The sequence below is a fragment of the Podarcis cretensis genome, assembly GCF_951804945.1.
Source record: "Podarcis cretensis genome assembly, chromosome: 3".
In the NCBI taxonomy this organism is placed as follows: domain Eukaryota; kingdom Metazoa; phylum Chordata; class Lepidosauria; order Squamata; family Lacertidae; genus Podarcis; species Podarcis cretensis.
In genome coordinates this window covers 75,276,110-75,293,223 of record NC_137172.1, presented here as the reverse complement: position 1 = coordinate 75,293,223, position 17,114 = coordinate 75,276,110, and the positions used below count along the sequence as shown (strand labels likewise).

The 17,114-nt window shown below is 39.8% G+C and overlaps 1 protein-coding gene and 2 long non-coding RNA genes across 7 annotated transcripts in view; 2 read left to right on the top strand and 1 right to left on the bottom strand.

Annotated features, from left to right (window-relative positions):
* The window catches only part of PRDM1 (PR/SET domain 1), an 88,755-nt gene extending 75,215 nt beyond the window's left edge, over nucleotides 1-13,540 (top strand). For all 4 annotated transcript variants that reach the window (XM_079971643.1, XM_079971644.1, XM_079971645.1 and 1 more), the window contains 5 exons: nucleotides 2,743-2,862; nucleotides 6,542-6,791; nucleotides 9,361-10,406; nucleotides 11,038-11,166; nucleotides 11,404-13,540. In XM_079971643.1, coding sequence (XP_079827769.1) covers nucleotides 2,743-2,862; nucleotides 6,542-6,791; nucleotides 9,361-10,406; nucleotides 11,038-11,166; nucleotides 11,404-11,979 — 2,121 coding nt within the window. In that variant the 3' untranslated portion in view covers nucleotides 11,980-13,540. The remainder of the gene's footprint in view (nucleotides 1-2,742; nucleotides 2,863-6,541; nucleotides 6,792-9,360; nucleotides 10,407-11,037; nucleotides 11,167-11,403) is intronic.
* LOC307213688 overlaps nucleotides 1-17,114 on the top strand; it is a 196,824-nt gene that overhangs the window by 152,164 nt on the left and 27,546 nt on the right. The window lies entirely within an intron of this gene.
* Nucleotides 1-17,114, bottom strand: part of LOC307213672 — a 35,926-nt gene that overhangs the window by 9,090 nt on the left and 9,722 nt on the right. The gene's annotated exons all lie outside the window — the stretch shown is intronic.

The window sequence follows — 17,114 nt, the reverse complement described above, 5'->3', positions numbered from 1 at the left end:
CAGAGAATGCTAACAATTGTAGTTTTGCAGGAAGGGCAGGGACTTCTATCAGAGAAGTCTCAGGCATCGTGCAACTACAATTCTCATAATTTTTTGAGAAGCCATACCAGTAAAATTATGTTTCTGTAGTAGAGACAGGGCCTCAAGAGTTTAGCTGGTAGACTGTGGAGTATTTAGTGGGGGGGGGGGTGTCAGCACAAAGAATTGGCAAAGCAGGAAGGTTGGCAACAGTATGATCAGTTGAATAATGCTAATTATAGACTCAAGCAGCTAGATGTCCTTTATCTGAAAACGTTTAGTGTAACATATCTGAATACTTAAGAGATGTGTTCGTTTCTGAATAAGTTCTTCAAAGACCAGGTGGAAGATAGTTACAGGCACGGGAAGGATGTAGAAAGTTAAACCTTTGCTGCCTGCCCATGAAGCAATAATCCTTTCCATAAATAAAAATAAAATAAAGCAAGAGAGTTGCCTCCAGTCTTCCAGTATAAAAACAGTAGATAGTAACTGTGGCTCAAAAGCTAGTTAATTTTGCAAAATATTGAATATATTACATTCACTAATAATTGCACACTGTAATTTAAGCACTGTAGACTTGAGTAAAGGGAGAGGCCATACTGGGATGTTACGTTGTAGTTAATATGCCTATTTTCAAGTTAAGTACAGTGGATCCATAATGCAATTTTGTCCTTTCATTATTTTGGCAGACATAATGAAACTAGTTAGTAATGTGAGAAGAACATGACTCATTAGCTTTAACATGAATGTTTACTAAGTCTGTGGAACAAATGTCTTATATTCATCCCCCACTTTCCATTCAAGCTGCAGACACCAGTATTTTGAAGTCCTTATTCATGTTTCCTAGTTTACTGACTCTGTTGGTATATACAATATAGAGAGCAAATTAAAATTTAGCAGGCTTAGTGGAGGTGAAAAGAATGAGAGGAAAGCCCCTTTACTTAAGCACTGTATTGTAAAGGAGATACTGACAGGCATGCCTTTCTGATAAATAATGACCTTATTCCTGTTTTGGGGTGCATGGTTTAATTACTGGTAAGGAGGAAGCTGAAGTGCTAGTATATTTTACACTTCCCATAGTGACTCTGTTTTTCCTTGATCATATCCACATCAAGAAAGTTAAAGATCTGCACCCAAAGATGATCAGTGACTATACTATTTAGATTTAAGACACATTTGGTGTAAGATTTATTTATGCTCACTGGGTAGAGCACATTTATTTATTTCAACATTTATATACTGCCTTTCACTGTAAAACAACAAGGAGTTTATAAGATAAAAGCAACAAAACAGACATTAAAACAGAAATACCACTGATATTCTAATAGAGCTGTTATAAGAAATCGCTTCTCGGAAATGACCTCACAAATAGATATATCTTCAGGAACTGGTAGAATACCACCATTGCAGATGCCCACCATGTCTCTAAGGAGAGCTTATTCCACAGCATGGGGGCCACTGCAGAGAAACCCTTTCTCAGGTCACCACCAGATGCATTTCTAATGGGCACAGTGAAATTGGAAGGGCATCCTCCTACGATCTCTGTGAACGGACTGAAATGTGCAGAAGGAACGAGGCACTCTGTCAGAGATCCTGGTCCTAAACATTTCAGGGCCTTACAAGTCAGTGACAAAACCTTACATTTGGTTCAGTAGTGAATTGGCAGCCAGTGCCTTTTAGCACAGATGCAATGTGGGGAAGCTCCACTAAGTATCCTAGCTGCCACATTTTGCACTAGCTGCTGATTCCATACCAACTGTAAGGGCAGTTTCATATAGAGCACATTGCAATAATTCAATCCAGAGGCTATTATTAGTGCATGGGTGACTCTGTCCAGGAAAGAGCATAGCTGGTACACAAGCCAAAAGTGGTAACCAGCACTCTGGACCAGCAAAGTCACCTGAGCCTCCAGTGACAAAGATCAAGAAGCACCCCATGCTATAAAACATCTACTTCAGGGATGTGCAACTCTAGCCAGGCCCAGATCCTGAATCCATGAACCACTCACCTGCAGAGCCTCCATCTTGTTAGGATTCCACTCCAGCTTTTATTGGCCCTCATCCCGCCCACCACCGCATCCAAGAACTGGTTCAGGACCTGCACTGTGACACCTGACTCAAATTAACAAAGAAACAGGGCTGGGTGTCATCAGAATTCCAGGACTATAAACATAAATATGTAACTAGCAAGGTAGATTTCAAATGTCATGTCTGCAGGCTTTATTGGACTCTATTTCTCCACAGAAATTTCATTTTTTAATGGGTATTATAGCATGTGATAATTGCATCTCAATGTCGCATTCAAGTTCTGAGTTCTTCCATGCAAAAATCAGGCAGTTAGACCATTGGTCACCAGTGTTTCTCAGCTTTTTCTCTCTCTAATCTCCTAAGGCCACTTTTATAGTTCATTCACCTATAAGTTCTTTGAGAGTGAGCCAGTACTCATGTCATACTGTCAGGTGATCACAGAAACAGATAAACAAATTCTACTCACCTTTGCAATGCTTTTTAGTATGTGTTATTTCCAAAAGATTATAGTTTTGCAACATCACTAAGTGCTGAAATAAATCCCACTCTAGAGACAAAGGAGGGTGGGGGATCCCTTGCCTTTACATTGACTGCTTCCCTGTAATAACAGTGTAGGGCACTTTTGTATCAATCTGTTTTTCCTGTGTGAACGCATAAACTTATTTAAATGGTTTGACATGTGCTCTTTTCCTTTCAGGTTATTGGAGTTATTAGCAAAGACATTATCCCCAAAGGAACACGCTTTGGACCCTTGGTTGGTGAAATCTATACCAATGGCACAGTTCCTAAGGATGCAAACAGGAAGTATTTTTGGCGGGTAAGTAGGAAAAACTAATGGTTATGCGTAAATGGTTCGTTAAATAAGCACCACTGAAAAGAAACCACACTTCAGTGCTGACACCTGCTTAAGTTGTGATGGTTGAGGTGGCAATATGTTAACAGAAATACAGGTGAACTGAGTGAACATACGCTGAGTGAAATACAACTGAGTGAGTGAACTGAGAATGATAGAAAGCATCTTTTTTATTTGTCCTACAATACTTCATTGTTAGATCAGATTTTTTTAAAGCTTGCTGATTCACAATCCTATACAGTGCCAGTTGTTGTTTTTTTAAATCATCTGTCCCTTAATTTCACTATGAACCTTACCCTAGAATGTTTCTCAGACTAATTAGTAATATTTCTCAATCTCATACTCTGTGATGAATTACTTTTTGAAGTACTGAACTATTGTAATTGTCTTCCATTGCACAAGTTAGTAGGGCCACTTCCTAAAATGCTGCCAAGCCTGTTGTCTCAAGATGCCCTTATTTAATAGTTGTGATAAAGGGAAATAGCACTTCCTGGCTGGAGTACTGGGCTTGGACACTCACTGACCAGATAGTTTTGAGCAAGGCCCTGTCTCTTAATCCAGGGGAAGGCAATGTGGTGCCCTTCAGATATTGTTGGACTTCCATCTTCCAAGAGCTGCAGCCAGCATGACCAATGATGGGAGCTGTAGTCCAACAATATCTGGAGACATAATGTAGGCTACACCTGTCTTCATCTAATTTGCCTCACAGGATTGTTGTAAGGTTAAAAATTCAGAAGTTGTTGGACTACAACTCCCACCATCCATGACCACTGGCTATGGCAGGACTGATGGGAGTTAGAACGGAAACACATCCAGAAAGCCAGACATTCCCCATCCCTGGGCTAAAATATCAGATATGTGCCTCTGTAATGCCTTAGGCAAGATGTCACTTCTTAGCGCAATAAATATTATAAAAAGAATTTAGCTTTTAAAAAACAACAACAACACACATCATTCTTTTTTTTAAAGGCTGCAGGAAGAAAAGTACCAAAGACACGAGTGTCTAATGGCAAAGCTGTCAGGTTTCTTCCATTCTAGAGGCTTACTAAAGTATACCAACTTCAATGCACTTTACCCAACCCAATCCTTCAACAAAAGGGCTGCATTCCAAGTACAAATAAGTTTTAATTTAGGATTCAGGGTGGGGGATAGTTGCATAGCTTAAACCTTTGTGTGGCGGCAGCAGGAAACTGTCCTGCTGCATCTGAGTGTTTGCCACGTATCAGATCATTCCAACATCACATGTCATTCTGAAAGCTGGCCGTTTAAACATTGTTTCCATGTTTTCCTTTGTTACATCTTAATGATTCAATAGAAACAAGTGTGACTTGACTCTCTGTTCTCCTTAACTATTAGTATTTTTTCAATAAAATACACTTTAAGGAATCTCATGCACTGGGAGATGCCAGTTGGCATCTGTCATCAAGTCCTTTCAGTACTCACATCAGGAGAACTAAAGAAGGGTGCAGAGCTGGCCCTACCATTAGACAGAGTAAGGCAGCAGCCTTAGGCGGCAGTTGCTAAGGGGCAGAGAGCAGTGGTGAGGTGTTGAAGGGTAGACTTTTGTATGCCATGCGTCAGTACATGGAATGGAGTAGGGTGCCATTTTTTCCTTCATCTCAGGCAGGAAAATATTGTGGCCTCACCCTAGAAGCATGCATGCTTTCAGACTAGTCATTAGCACATTTAAGTAATTAAACAAATTTTACAGGAGGATTCTGACTATGTAACAGGATGTTATTCCAGACTTTCATTGAGGAAGCTAACATCATGCTTGTGTTATGTGCCTTCTGAAAAGTCTTGGTATTTACTTTTGTTTATTCTTTTGCTTCACACACTCTCCAAGTAGAAAAGGTTCTTTCCTAAGGGCCTGAAAACAGTCTTGCACATGCAAAGGAAATTGTGGAAGATAATTTCCCACATGTCATATAAAAGACATCCTGATTTGGCTGGCAGGAACAGGAACATCTGTTGTATGTAAGCATAAATGTTCCATTCAAAATATACCCTCTAAAAAGAGAAGGCATGAATATGCTGTGCAAACTCCAGGGTGATGTCATTTCTTGTAATTGCTACAGTATGACTCAGCACATTTTTAATCTTCCACACGATACACGGAAATCTGGTGAGGTGGCAAAATAAAGTTTTACGAGGCCATTCGATCTTACTGCAGTGAGATGTGTGTGTTTTGAAGAAAGCAATACAGTAAATTCTACTAGCTCTGGAAAGATGACTGGAAGTCACTTGGTCTAACTTCGGAAAGTAGTTTCTATCTGTAATAGAAGTGTACATCAATGGAACTCAGTTCCTGGAAGCTTGCAAATCGGAGCTAACAAACTCCTCTTGAGTGCATAATTCTTCAGGCTTTGTTCCATCTTTCTCATAACAAAAACACCGCAAAATCTCTCAAGCTTCTTTGATGAAGCCACATGTATTTCCTCAGCCTCAAATGACAGGAAGTAAGAAAGTGATTCTGGTGTTTACTGCCTGTGTTAAAAGGCCAGCTTTTGTTGCTGCTTTTTTTTTAATGACTTCTCAGTCGATTCTTACATCAAACAGCATTCAGAAGAAATTGAACGTGCATGTCAAAAAGCACAGGGAAATGGTGCAACATTGCATTCGGACATGGGAAAACCAAACTGAAATTCTATCTCAGTCATTACACTAATCTATGACACTTAACTTACTTCATGGGGATTTTATTTTTAAGTAAAATGAAACAAGGATGCATATTGTCACTGGCCCAGAGCCCTTTGGAACAAGGCAGGAAAGAGGAAAAAAACAAATATTTCCTATTTGAACATGATGACTTGTGAAACTTTTTTTAAAAAAAACCTCACAACCTTATAGTTACCAGTTAACTATAGTTAACTATGCCATAGTTTCAGTGGTAAACTGAAAGCAAGGTTACACTAGTCTACAGGTACAGCTTTGTCATGGATTTTCTATATTCACTTTCATGTTCTCAGATGCACACTGGAAAACAAGGATATATCACATGCTGTAGAGTTATATTTTCTCAAACATACCAGCTGAGAGAGAAAAATATTTCTCTTGCTGTCACAATCTGGCCCGCTTCCAGATCTCCTGTTAGATATACGAAATACAGTTCACTTTACCCCACCAGCCCTTTAACAAAAGGGCTACATTCCAAGTATGCTCAAGTGTCACTTTAGGACTTTGGGGTGGTTGATATTTGCGTAGCTTAAAGCTTTGGGTGGTGATGGTAGGAAACAGCAAGTAAAGAGGCCATAAGGGGGGGGAGAGAGAGAGACAAGGGCAAGGAATTGGTTGTGACATAACCATGCTAATCAGTCTTTACAAAAGTGACTCACCACATTATTGCAAGCACACAGTCAGACCTTAAGTCAATAATACCACCCACTTGTTGACCAGCAGTCCAAGAGTCTTAAAGCAGAGGCACTGAATACTGAACTTTTAAATAGCATGCTTTCATTTGAATGCTAAGCATCAAAATAACACATGGCATCAGAAAAAAAGTTACAAAGTATATTCCATTTGGATGATCTCCTACATTCTATAAAGGGTACTTACCATCCAGTAGTATGTTTCATTGCCTTTTTTTAAAAAAAAGGGTTATTTTCCATTTATACCTTACATTTCTATCTTCCATTCTTTCCAGATATATTCTGGTGGTGAGCTTCTCCACTTCATTGATGGATTCAATGAGGAAAAGAGCAATTGGATGCGTTATGTAAACCCAGCACATTCTGTTCAGGAGCAGAACTTGGCTGCTTGTCAGAATGGAATGGATGTCTACTTTTATACTATCAAACCCATACCACCTGGCCAGGAATTGCTCGTGTGGTATTGCCGGGACTTTGCGGAAAGGTTACACTATCCTTCCACTGGAGACCTGGTGATGAATATAAGTAAGTAGATTACAGCAGACTTACATGCAAATAATGTCTTTGGTGTGTGTCTAAAATATGCATTATACCTGCAGAATGGGCCAAACTACACACAAAATTTATCATGAAGTTTGCTATAATTTAGGGCCTTGACACGAGAAGATAGTAGCTTTCCCCGCCCCCTCTGCAAATTGAAGGCTGCAAATTGGGGGCCTCTACCTGGATCAGGACCACAGGGATGACACCCTCCTGGTAACCAGAGTAGGTCACCCAGCACACTCATGGTGGTTCTAGATCATGGCCAAACACCTCAGCAGAATTTGTTGTGAACGTAATTTGTTTCTAAATGGGTCATGAATGATGTCATGATAAACATCATCTCCATTCTTAGGTTGTCTGGAAATTCTTTTACCTCAGAACTTCTAGGTTCTCATTCATCTCACAAAACAGGTGCCTTATTTAGAACAAAAATGTGAATCAGCATTATTAAAATCCACTACTCAAAATGTTCAGCAGCATTTACTCAAGAAATTACTCTGCACGCCCACAGCTATTTTTCAAGGTCTCAGGGGAAAGAATTAGAATTAAATCTCTCAGGCAACTACTAGGAGGTCCACAAAAGAAAGGTTCTTTAAACTAGATCTGGGCATAAAATGATTCACTATACATTTGCCATTTATGTTGTTTCATTGAGCACTAAGTGGCTATATTGGTAAAAATGCCCCTCAGATTGGGTGTAACTTGTGATGAAGATATGCTAACCTTACAGTTGATCTGTATGTATTAAGACAAGGAACAGCATTTTTTTGGCCTAGAGTGAAAACTCGTAGAAACCATGGCTTAAATTTAGTTTATGAAGTCTGTGGAGTGCAGGAAGCAGGTGCTTTTTATAGGCGAGGATGTAGGCTTAATAAGGATTTTTGCACAAATGATGCTGAACTTTATCTTGTGAAGGGACCACAAAAGACTCACTTCAGTACTTCACTGCATGTAGCGTGAACATACTGGACCAGTATGTGAACCAGCAGAAACGTGCTCTGGTTCCTGTAACTTATCTAAGAGTGTTGTGTTTCTCTCTGATATTTATCTTGGGGTAGGTGGGTGGGTGGGTGTGTATACCACCACCACCACCACCACAAATGACAATTTTAACTTCTTGCCTTTCTGACAAGACTTTGCCAGAAGGCTGATAGGAGCATGGCAGACTGTCTGTCTAATAGCTCCACATCGACTACTCCATTCTTCTGCTATGCATGTGGGCATACACACATCACTTTTCATCTGTTCCTCTGATATGTTCCTCTGAATTTTTTTCTAAGTTGCTGGCTTAATGAAGAGCTAGCTGATCAAAAGCAATAAAATAAAATAAAATAAAATAAAATAAAATAAAATAAAATAAAATAAAATAAAATAGGAAGATAACTCCCCCCCCCCCCAATGCCTCTAGGAAAATGTGGAACTAGCAAACTCTAGACCAAGTGTTGTGTAGTGGTTAGAGTATTAGACTAGGGCATGGGAGATCAAGCGAGACCAAATCCCCACGCAGTCTTGACGTTCATTGGATGAACTTGGGCCAGTCATTTACTGGCCCACAGGGTTGTTGTGTGGATTACTAGGTATGAAGCCTAATTCAAAATGTTAGATTTTGGACAAGAGTAACAGTAACAACTGAACCAAGTAGTTCAATATATAACCTTTTGGGGTTATATATCACACTACATGTGTTAATTAGTTTACCAGTGACAGTATATTTGAGAATGGTATTTTTGTATATTTGAGAATGGTATTTTGGCTCACTACAAGTTTTAATGTAGTTAGCAATGTTGAAGCAATTATCACCAATCTGCTACTGTAAAAGGTGTGCCTACTTAATATTTGTTTAAGCTCTGATTATCACTGATTGTAATTTTTGCATCTTATTACCATTCAGTTCCCACCTTTCAATTTTCTCTTTTATGTATACCTGCCTAGTAAGATTTCATTTCCTGCATCTGAGGAAGTGGGTATGAGTCCACAGAAGTTCATGCTACAATAAATTTTACAAAATTATTAGCTAAATCAACGAAGTCTTTAAGGAGCTACAATAGTCTTTTTTTGCTTTTAGAAGCACCTCTTGTGTGTCTCATCCATAGTTCTGTTATTCATGCATGACTGCAAGGCACTCAGTCACCTTTTAAAGTGATGAGTGTTGAAACTTGTTTGTTTTCGTTAGAAGCAGTCGAAGGAGCTGGAACAGCCAAATCCTTTTGCCTTAGAAAGGTATATAGTAAGCTGCCTTGTTATCTACAAAGTATGCATCAGGTGCTACTGTGTTTTCTGTAATCAGTTTAATCCAATAATATACAAGAAAGGTGAGACTAGAACAAATGTAGCAGAAATGAACCGACTGGATCATGATAATCACCCAGGATTTAATAAGTAGCTACTGAGTTTATTTCTGTTGAGTATAATGCTGTGCTAGTCCTCCCACCAATGCAAATACCTAGGAATGACTATTTATATGTGTGTTTTAAGGCAGAGGCTAATGACCAATGTCTGTAAATTGTCTTTACTGGCCTTAAAAATTCATTGCCATGTTTTTATATTTCAGCACAAAGCCATGTTAATCCAAAGCAGCCAGCTAATGACAAAGATGAACTTTATCTAAAAACTGTTCCCAGAAGAGAGCACAGTGTGAAGGAAATCCTGAAAACTGATTCCAGTAATCCCAAAGGAAAGGAATTATTTTATAGCCACATTTATCCACATACTCAAGAAAAAGACTTGGAGGGCTTGAGAAAAAATTGTAGTCCTGAAAAGCCTTTCTATCCTCGTATTGTCTACCCAATCCGACCGCCCATCCCTGAAGATTACCTGAAGGCTTATAGGATTGAGAGGCCAAGTTACATTGCCCACTCACCTATCCAGTCTTCTACCACACCAAGCCCCTCAGCAAGAAGTAGTCCAGACCAAAGTTTGAAAAGCTCAAGCCCTCACAGCAGCCCAGTTACAGTCTCACCCCTAGCTTCTATGACTCAAGAGCACAGAGAACCTTATCCTTACTTGAATGGACTCTATAACTCAGAAGGATTAGGGGCATATTCTGGGTATGCACCTTCAAGCCATCTCCCACAAGCCTTTCCCTACCACAAATTTTTATTACCACCATATGGCATGAGCATCAACAATTTCAACCTCTTTCCAAGGATGTATCCTTTCTACAGCAGCCTACTCAGTGGAGGAAGCATCCCCAATCATATGCTGAACTCCTCTCCAGGACTTCCAAGTTCCTTGCCATCTGATGGAAGCCGACAGCTGCTGCAACCTGACCATCCAAGGGACTTCCTCATCCCTGCACATAACAGTGCCTTCTCTATCACAGGGGCAGCTGCCAGTATGAAGGACAAGCCATGTAGCCCAAGTAGTGGATCGCCCACAGCTGGCACAGCGGCCACTTCAGAACACATAATGCAACCTAAACCTACCTCAGCAGTGTTGGCTGCCACCAGCAGTGAAGAAGCCATGAATCTTATCAAGAGCAAGCGAAACATGACTGGTTACAAAACCCTCCCATACCCACTGAAGAAACAGAATGGGAAAATAAAGTATGAATGCAATGTCTGCTCCAAAACCTTTGGTCAGCTCTCTAATTTGAAGGTAGGCCTTTGAAGGAAAATATCATTTCTAGACAAACAAATAAACAAACAAACAAACAAAACCCCAAACTAATCTGGTTACTGTCTCTCTGGAAAGTCTTTCTTAAGCACCTGTTTCTTCTAGGCTTTAATCACCTATGTTGGTTTTAGTATAGTATCTTGATATTGTGGTAATAACTTTTGAGGTTTAATAAACCTTTGAGGTTTAATTACCTTTTGACATTTTCAAATGATAACTCCCTGCAACAATTGAACAAGTTGATTTTAGCATGTAGTGGACATAATCTTTTCATTCTCATTCCTTGTGGGGCTTTTGTTCTGATAACTGCTAAGTGAGAGCATCCATGGAATAGCCAGATTTAATTTGTGTTCTTCGTTGGATCATCAATAAGTGCAAAATATCCCTAGAAACTTAGAGAACAGTTCCACTGCTGCATTTTAAAAAAAACGTACTTTTTAGGGAGCCTTTTTTAAAGCCTATCCAAGTTAACTGTATATTGTGCAACTTTGGGCAAAAGTAATAAAAGCAACAGTGCCTGGTATTTTAGATACTCAACAATTAGATTAGGATATTTAACACACTATCTTGGAAGCTATTACTAAAGTATAATAAATGTTCTGTTTCTTAAAAGGTTCACCTTCGAGTACACAGTGGAGAAAGACCATTCAAATGTACTACTTGCAATAAAGGATTCACTCAGCTGGCTCACCTCCAAAAGCACTATCTGGTACACACAGGAGAAAAGCCCCATGAATGTCAGGTATGTCACAATTAGTATACAATGAGATCATGACTTGGGTGCAAAATAACATTGAAGCAGACTTGAGCACACGACTGGAACACACAACTGTTTGTTGCTGTCAGTTGTGGTTTTCTAAATGGAGATAAATGAAAAAGTAAAAAGACTGGATGACACTTTTTCATAATTACTTATGCATTTTCAAAGAGCAAACTACCACCTTTCTTCTAAGGTTCTCATTCTCTCCTCCCTGATCAGGTCTGCCACAAGCGATTCAGCAGCACGAGCAACCTGAAGACCCACCTGCGGCTACATTCTGGAGAGAAGCCTTACCAGTGCAAGCTTTGCACTGCTAAATTTACCCAGTTTGTGCACTTGAAACTGCACAAACGGCTCCACACCAGAGAGCGCCCGCACAAGTGTATCCACTGCCACAAGAGCTATATCCACCTTTGCAGCCTCAAGGTCCACCTGAAAGGCAACTGCCCTGTTGTCCCTGAACCCACCCTTTCGACAGAGGACCTCAACCGGATCAATGAAGAGATTGAGAAATTTGACATTAGTGACAGTGCAGACAGGCTGGACGATGTTGAGGACAACATTGACATGGCATCTATAGTAGAAAAAGAAATACTTGCTGTGCTTAAACGAGAGATGGAAGGAGCTACTCTTAAAGCATCGCTGCAGAGGAACCTGGGAAATGGGCTGGTTTCCTCAGGATGTAACCTTTATGAATCATCAGATATGTCAATTGTGAAGTTGCCTCAAGGTCATCCACTACCTCGGGTACCTATAAAGGTCAAGCAAGAAGCAGTTGAACCAATGGACCCTTAAATGCTGTGGGGTGTGCGTGTGCGAGAGAGAAGTGAGTGTGTGTACACATGTGCATACTTACATGTGCATTCGTATGTATGGCAAAGTGGTTTGTGTTGTTGTTTTTTAATTTATGACTTGGCAAGTCAGGGTGCCTGTAGCAATTGCTTGTATATAGTGTCAATGCTGCAAAGCAATCTTGGCTTACAGTAGTTTATCTTATTCCATTTGAAAGAAGGAACTCCAAAGTTGTATTCTCAGGGCATGAAAAGAGGCAAGGACTGTGTATTACCTCTGCTACTTCCAAAAAAGACAATCTTTTATCCATAATCATTTTCCAGTAATAATTTATTATGCAATTTACCATTAACAAAGCAATAGATAGAAAATATTCACAATGATAGGAAGTTTCATTATAAGGTTGAATATGTGTTCATATATATATATATTGTCTTGTGGCCATTCTTTGTATAATTTCTTCCTGTGCATCTGTTTAGCAAATTAAAAACCAGCAACCTAAGATTGATGGGGAAGCAAAGGGGGGAATGTTACATTCCTGATTTAGAAATTAGGTTTTTGTTTTGCCAAAGGTAAATACTAGAGTTTCCTCCAGTTAGAACAGTGCTGTATAACTGAACAAAGTGGGTAGAACTGTGAAATTTCCCCAAAATGTATGCAGCAGCCAAGAGGAAAACGTCGTACTGGTATAGGGATAGAAAAGAGTGATGCGATGATTTTCTGTCTACAGTACCTCAATGTCTAAGATGAATAGGAAAGTAAAATCATCTGCCAGAAATAATGCATCAAATAGGTTTTCTAAACAAACATGTTGCATACCTTGACATTGAGAGCAATAGTACTACAAAATTACTTATTTTCTTCTTCTCACAAACTGTTTGTATACATATGCAAGGAATAATATCCCAAAGATGCTGTCTGAAAGGAGAGTATTGCTGAGATTTTTGCCAGTGAAGTACTAGGGGGGAATCTGATTCCTAGGCTCCCCGGGAAAGATGTGCCAGATCTCCCCCAACCCCATTCCCTCTATCTACTTTCCTTGGGTAGAAGTTGCTAACAAAGTCCTTTCTTGGCATACTTTATTGGTCCCCCACCCTTTCCCTATATGACTCAAGATTTCGCTCAGTATTTGTATTAGTACGTTTTGTGGTTAATTTAATTAAAGATAAAAAGGGCATTGCAAAGTTGCTGAACAACAGTTACCTCATTGAGTGTGTCCAGTGGTGCAGAAGATGTTGTTTTATCTAATGCTTTGCTACTTTAGAGAACAAACCAAAATGTGCAGAGGAGAAGATAGAAGGCACATTCTTTTCTTTTTTGTAAATCTTTTTTGTTTTGCTAAGCCCAAAGATACCATGTCGGCATACAAGGTGTAGCAAAGAATACATGTATATTTATAGATATTTATGCCAATATACCATGTATGTGTGTGCATGCGTATATTTTATACCACTTAAGTTTGTGAGACAAACCTTATAATGAAATCTTACTTGCATAGCTTGCTTCACCTTCCAAAGGTATGACTTAACAGCCTCCAACCCATGCTACTGTGCTAAGGAAATCAGTATTTGTCCACATATTATAAAATTCCCACAGAATTCTGTGAAGATTATGTGGCTGAGTCTTCTATCCCTCTCAAATTCTTGCAGAAGACACGTCTGTGGGGGGGGGGACACTTTAAGAAATCGTTGCTGGGGGAAAAAACAAAATCTCACTCACCTATGTATGGTATAAATATAATACAGAATGGTAATTTGTTTTTATTGCGCAGTCTGTTGACTGGATCAATAAATAAGATTGATTGAGATAATACAGATTGGTAAAGGGTAGGAAGAGCTGTTTAAAATGTCGAGTGAAGTCTGCCATTGTTTCCTCTGCTTCTTAAAAGGTGATCGCGTGATCACATGTACATAACGGAGGAAAAAAATAACAGCGTTGTTACACCCTGTTCTACTGCGTGTATATACATTCCTATCTCAACATAGTCTTAAAGAGTTAGACTGTTTCAGAAATGATATCAATCTAATGCCTTCTTATTTAAGATACCAAACATATCTCTGGTCTAAAAGTAGCTCAAGGAAAACTTTAAATATAGCTTTTTTGAAGGAAGGGCTACTGTTCATTACATTTCTGCTCCCGTAAATTGTGAGGCAAACATATTTAAATGTAGCAATGTTTCATAAATGTAGGATTTAACTGTAGGATAAACCAAAGTACCACTACTATGACTGGACACACTGTTGCTTTTATTAATTGCCTGTAGTGCTTTCCTGTATTTGATACAAAATTTTACAAAGATTTATATGTATCAGCTTTAAAATTTGCTTCCTTTATGTCCAATCTTCTCTCAGTTTAGGACCTTTACATGTGAATGTAGCAACAATCAGTGTTGGTTTTTTTAAAGAACAGGCTCTGACCAAAGTTAACAGGCTTTTTACTTTGCTAGAACAAACTATCTTATGTTTACGTACTGGTTTACATTGTTATTTATGTGCAAAAATGTCAAAATGTAAATTAAATATAAAATGTTCATTGCTTTACCCAATGAGTCAGCTCCATTTCTTAGATAACTTGTGGTATTTCATTTCCACTTCTCAGTAACATAAGGTATATGAGAGGTGAAGAACGTTTCTCAGCCGGATGGTCAAATTACCTTGTGGGGGAACTTCCTGAAGCCACATGCCAATGGGTGGATGAGACCACAGACAAAAGTGTGCAAAACAATGGATGGAACCTTTGCCCTGTAGCAAAACTTAAGAGGTTTCCCCACATAGCTCTGTCCAGGCAAACAGAAGGCATTGTTATAGCTTTTATTTTATTATTTATTGATTTTGTATACCTCCCTTCATTTGAAGATCACTGTGTGGTTCACAACATAAAAATACAAAATGAGAACACAAAATGCATCACAAAACAAAAGAAACCAATAACCCTGCTCCCACAAACACATTTAAAAGGCCATAGAACATTAACCAGCTAAAGGCCTGGTTATAGAGAAATGTTTTTGCCTGGTGCCTAAAGATATGTAATGAAGGCACTAGGCGAGCCTCCCTGAGGAGAGCATTCAACAAACGGAACTGCTACAGAAAAGGCCTATTCTGGTGTTGCCCCCTTCTGGGCCTCTGGACGGAGGCACCCAAAGAAGGGCCTCAGATGATAACCATGTTGGTTTATAGGGAGTGAGGTGGTCCTTGAGGTATTGCAATCCTGAATAGGCTCCATTAAGTGGGCGAGGGTGTTCAGAGACTCTCATGTCAATGACGTGAGCCATTTGGATGTTCCAGAGATCGACCAGGGCTTTGACAGAAGTGCCAGTCATATCAACTGGAAAATCCCCCAGAGCCATCTGGAAGCCCACTGGATCTCTCAGCCCCCACACAACTGGACAGAAAGCCTAAAGAGAGAAAAGAAAATTTCTATAGACCACAGCAACTCTCCCTCCCCAACCTTCAAGTCTAACAAAGTTCTGAGTACCCAGGTGGGCATAGCCAGGTGAGACCAATTCCACCCTGCTCACTCACCCAGGTCTCGGTGGTACAGGCCAGATCGGCCGCCTCTTCCATAATCAGATCATGGAGGTGTTACTCCGAGCCAACCTGGCATTCAGCAACAGCAGCCATAGACCTGACGGCTGGCTGATAGGACAATCACAACTCCCCAGATTGGAGGAGGGGCTGTTCAAAGACACATTTCAATCACACACAAAGGAGGGCACATAGCAGGGCCCTTTTCCAAGACACTCCATTCCATTCCTCCCACCTTGAGGCTTCCACCACTCTGCCCCAAAACAGGCACTCAGTCTGACTGCTTGAGCATGGTCAGTCCTCATCGGGCTGTTTTGGGGCATAAAGTTGCCTCTTTAGGTTTTTACCCTAAATGGTGTTTTCGTTTTTCAATTTCTGCAAACCTTGGGGTTCCCCTGTGCATACTGATGCCACCTTCCCCTCCCCCAGTAGCCTCATTTTGGCTTCATTGCCATCAAAAACAGCACTTGAGTTTGCTATTAGTATATACAAGGGAGAGCCGCAACAAAACCTTGCAGTGTGGAATGAGCTTCCACTCAGACTTTCAGCCAGCAAGCTATTTCCTTTGTGAGGATCTACAATTCCATGTCCTCTCACTGCTTTTCCATTCTCCCCTGCCGCACAAAAGACATTTTGGGATTTTGTGTGTGTGTGTGGCCATTGAACATGCTCTGCTCTTGTTAGGCTGTATTTGGGTTCCCTGCCACCCACCCTCACCCTTTATGGGCTTTGCCTTTCTAAAGCATTTTGCATGACAAACCGGTCTTCTGATAACTTTGCTCTTGGCTATGCATTGTGCTTAAGTACTATAGACTCCAATGGGCTTTCAGTATGCCAAGCGTCTTCAAAATTGTATATTTTCCTTTGAGAGGGGAACATTTGGAAGTTGTTACATTAGACACCTAAAGCCTCTGTGTCTCTCTGTATTGCAGTTTGGTTTCTACCTGGACAGCAATAGTCCCATATTCTGCATGCCAGACAAGTCCTGATACATTTTAAAGAAATTAGATGTGAATACAAGATAAGTCTCAGAGAGTCAGGAAGCATTCTTACTTCCTTCCCTCTGCACCAGTCTCAACTGCATAATAAACGGGACTTTTCCCACAAAGCTAATTCCACATTTGCTATTTCTATCAGCTAACAGCAGATCTAAAACAGGATAGGCCATGTGGCATCCTTTCCTATCTAAACTGGTAGAGGAATAATGTTCCTTTTCATATTGAGACACTCAACTCCGTATGATGTTTTAAAAGTATTCCTCTGTCCTCTTAAATTCATTTAAACATCTGTCTAAGGAATTTGAAAAACTGCCAACACAAAACTGTGGAGTTAAGAAAACCAGAACACCTTTGTCATAAATGTGCCAAATGGTGCATGTTATACTCCTATATTCTACAGGTTTTTTTATATATATAAAAAAAACACACACACATACACAGGTACACATACACACACACACACTCCTTAGATTAACCATTACCACCATAAATCATACTTCATTACTTGGCAAAGAGAGACATTAGTGCTGGAGAGTTATGTCCTGGGGTCACTTGTAAGCTTTAGAAGATGTTTCATAAAACACATTACAGTCAAAAGGCAAAGTGTATTAGAGCC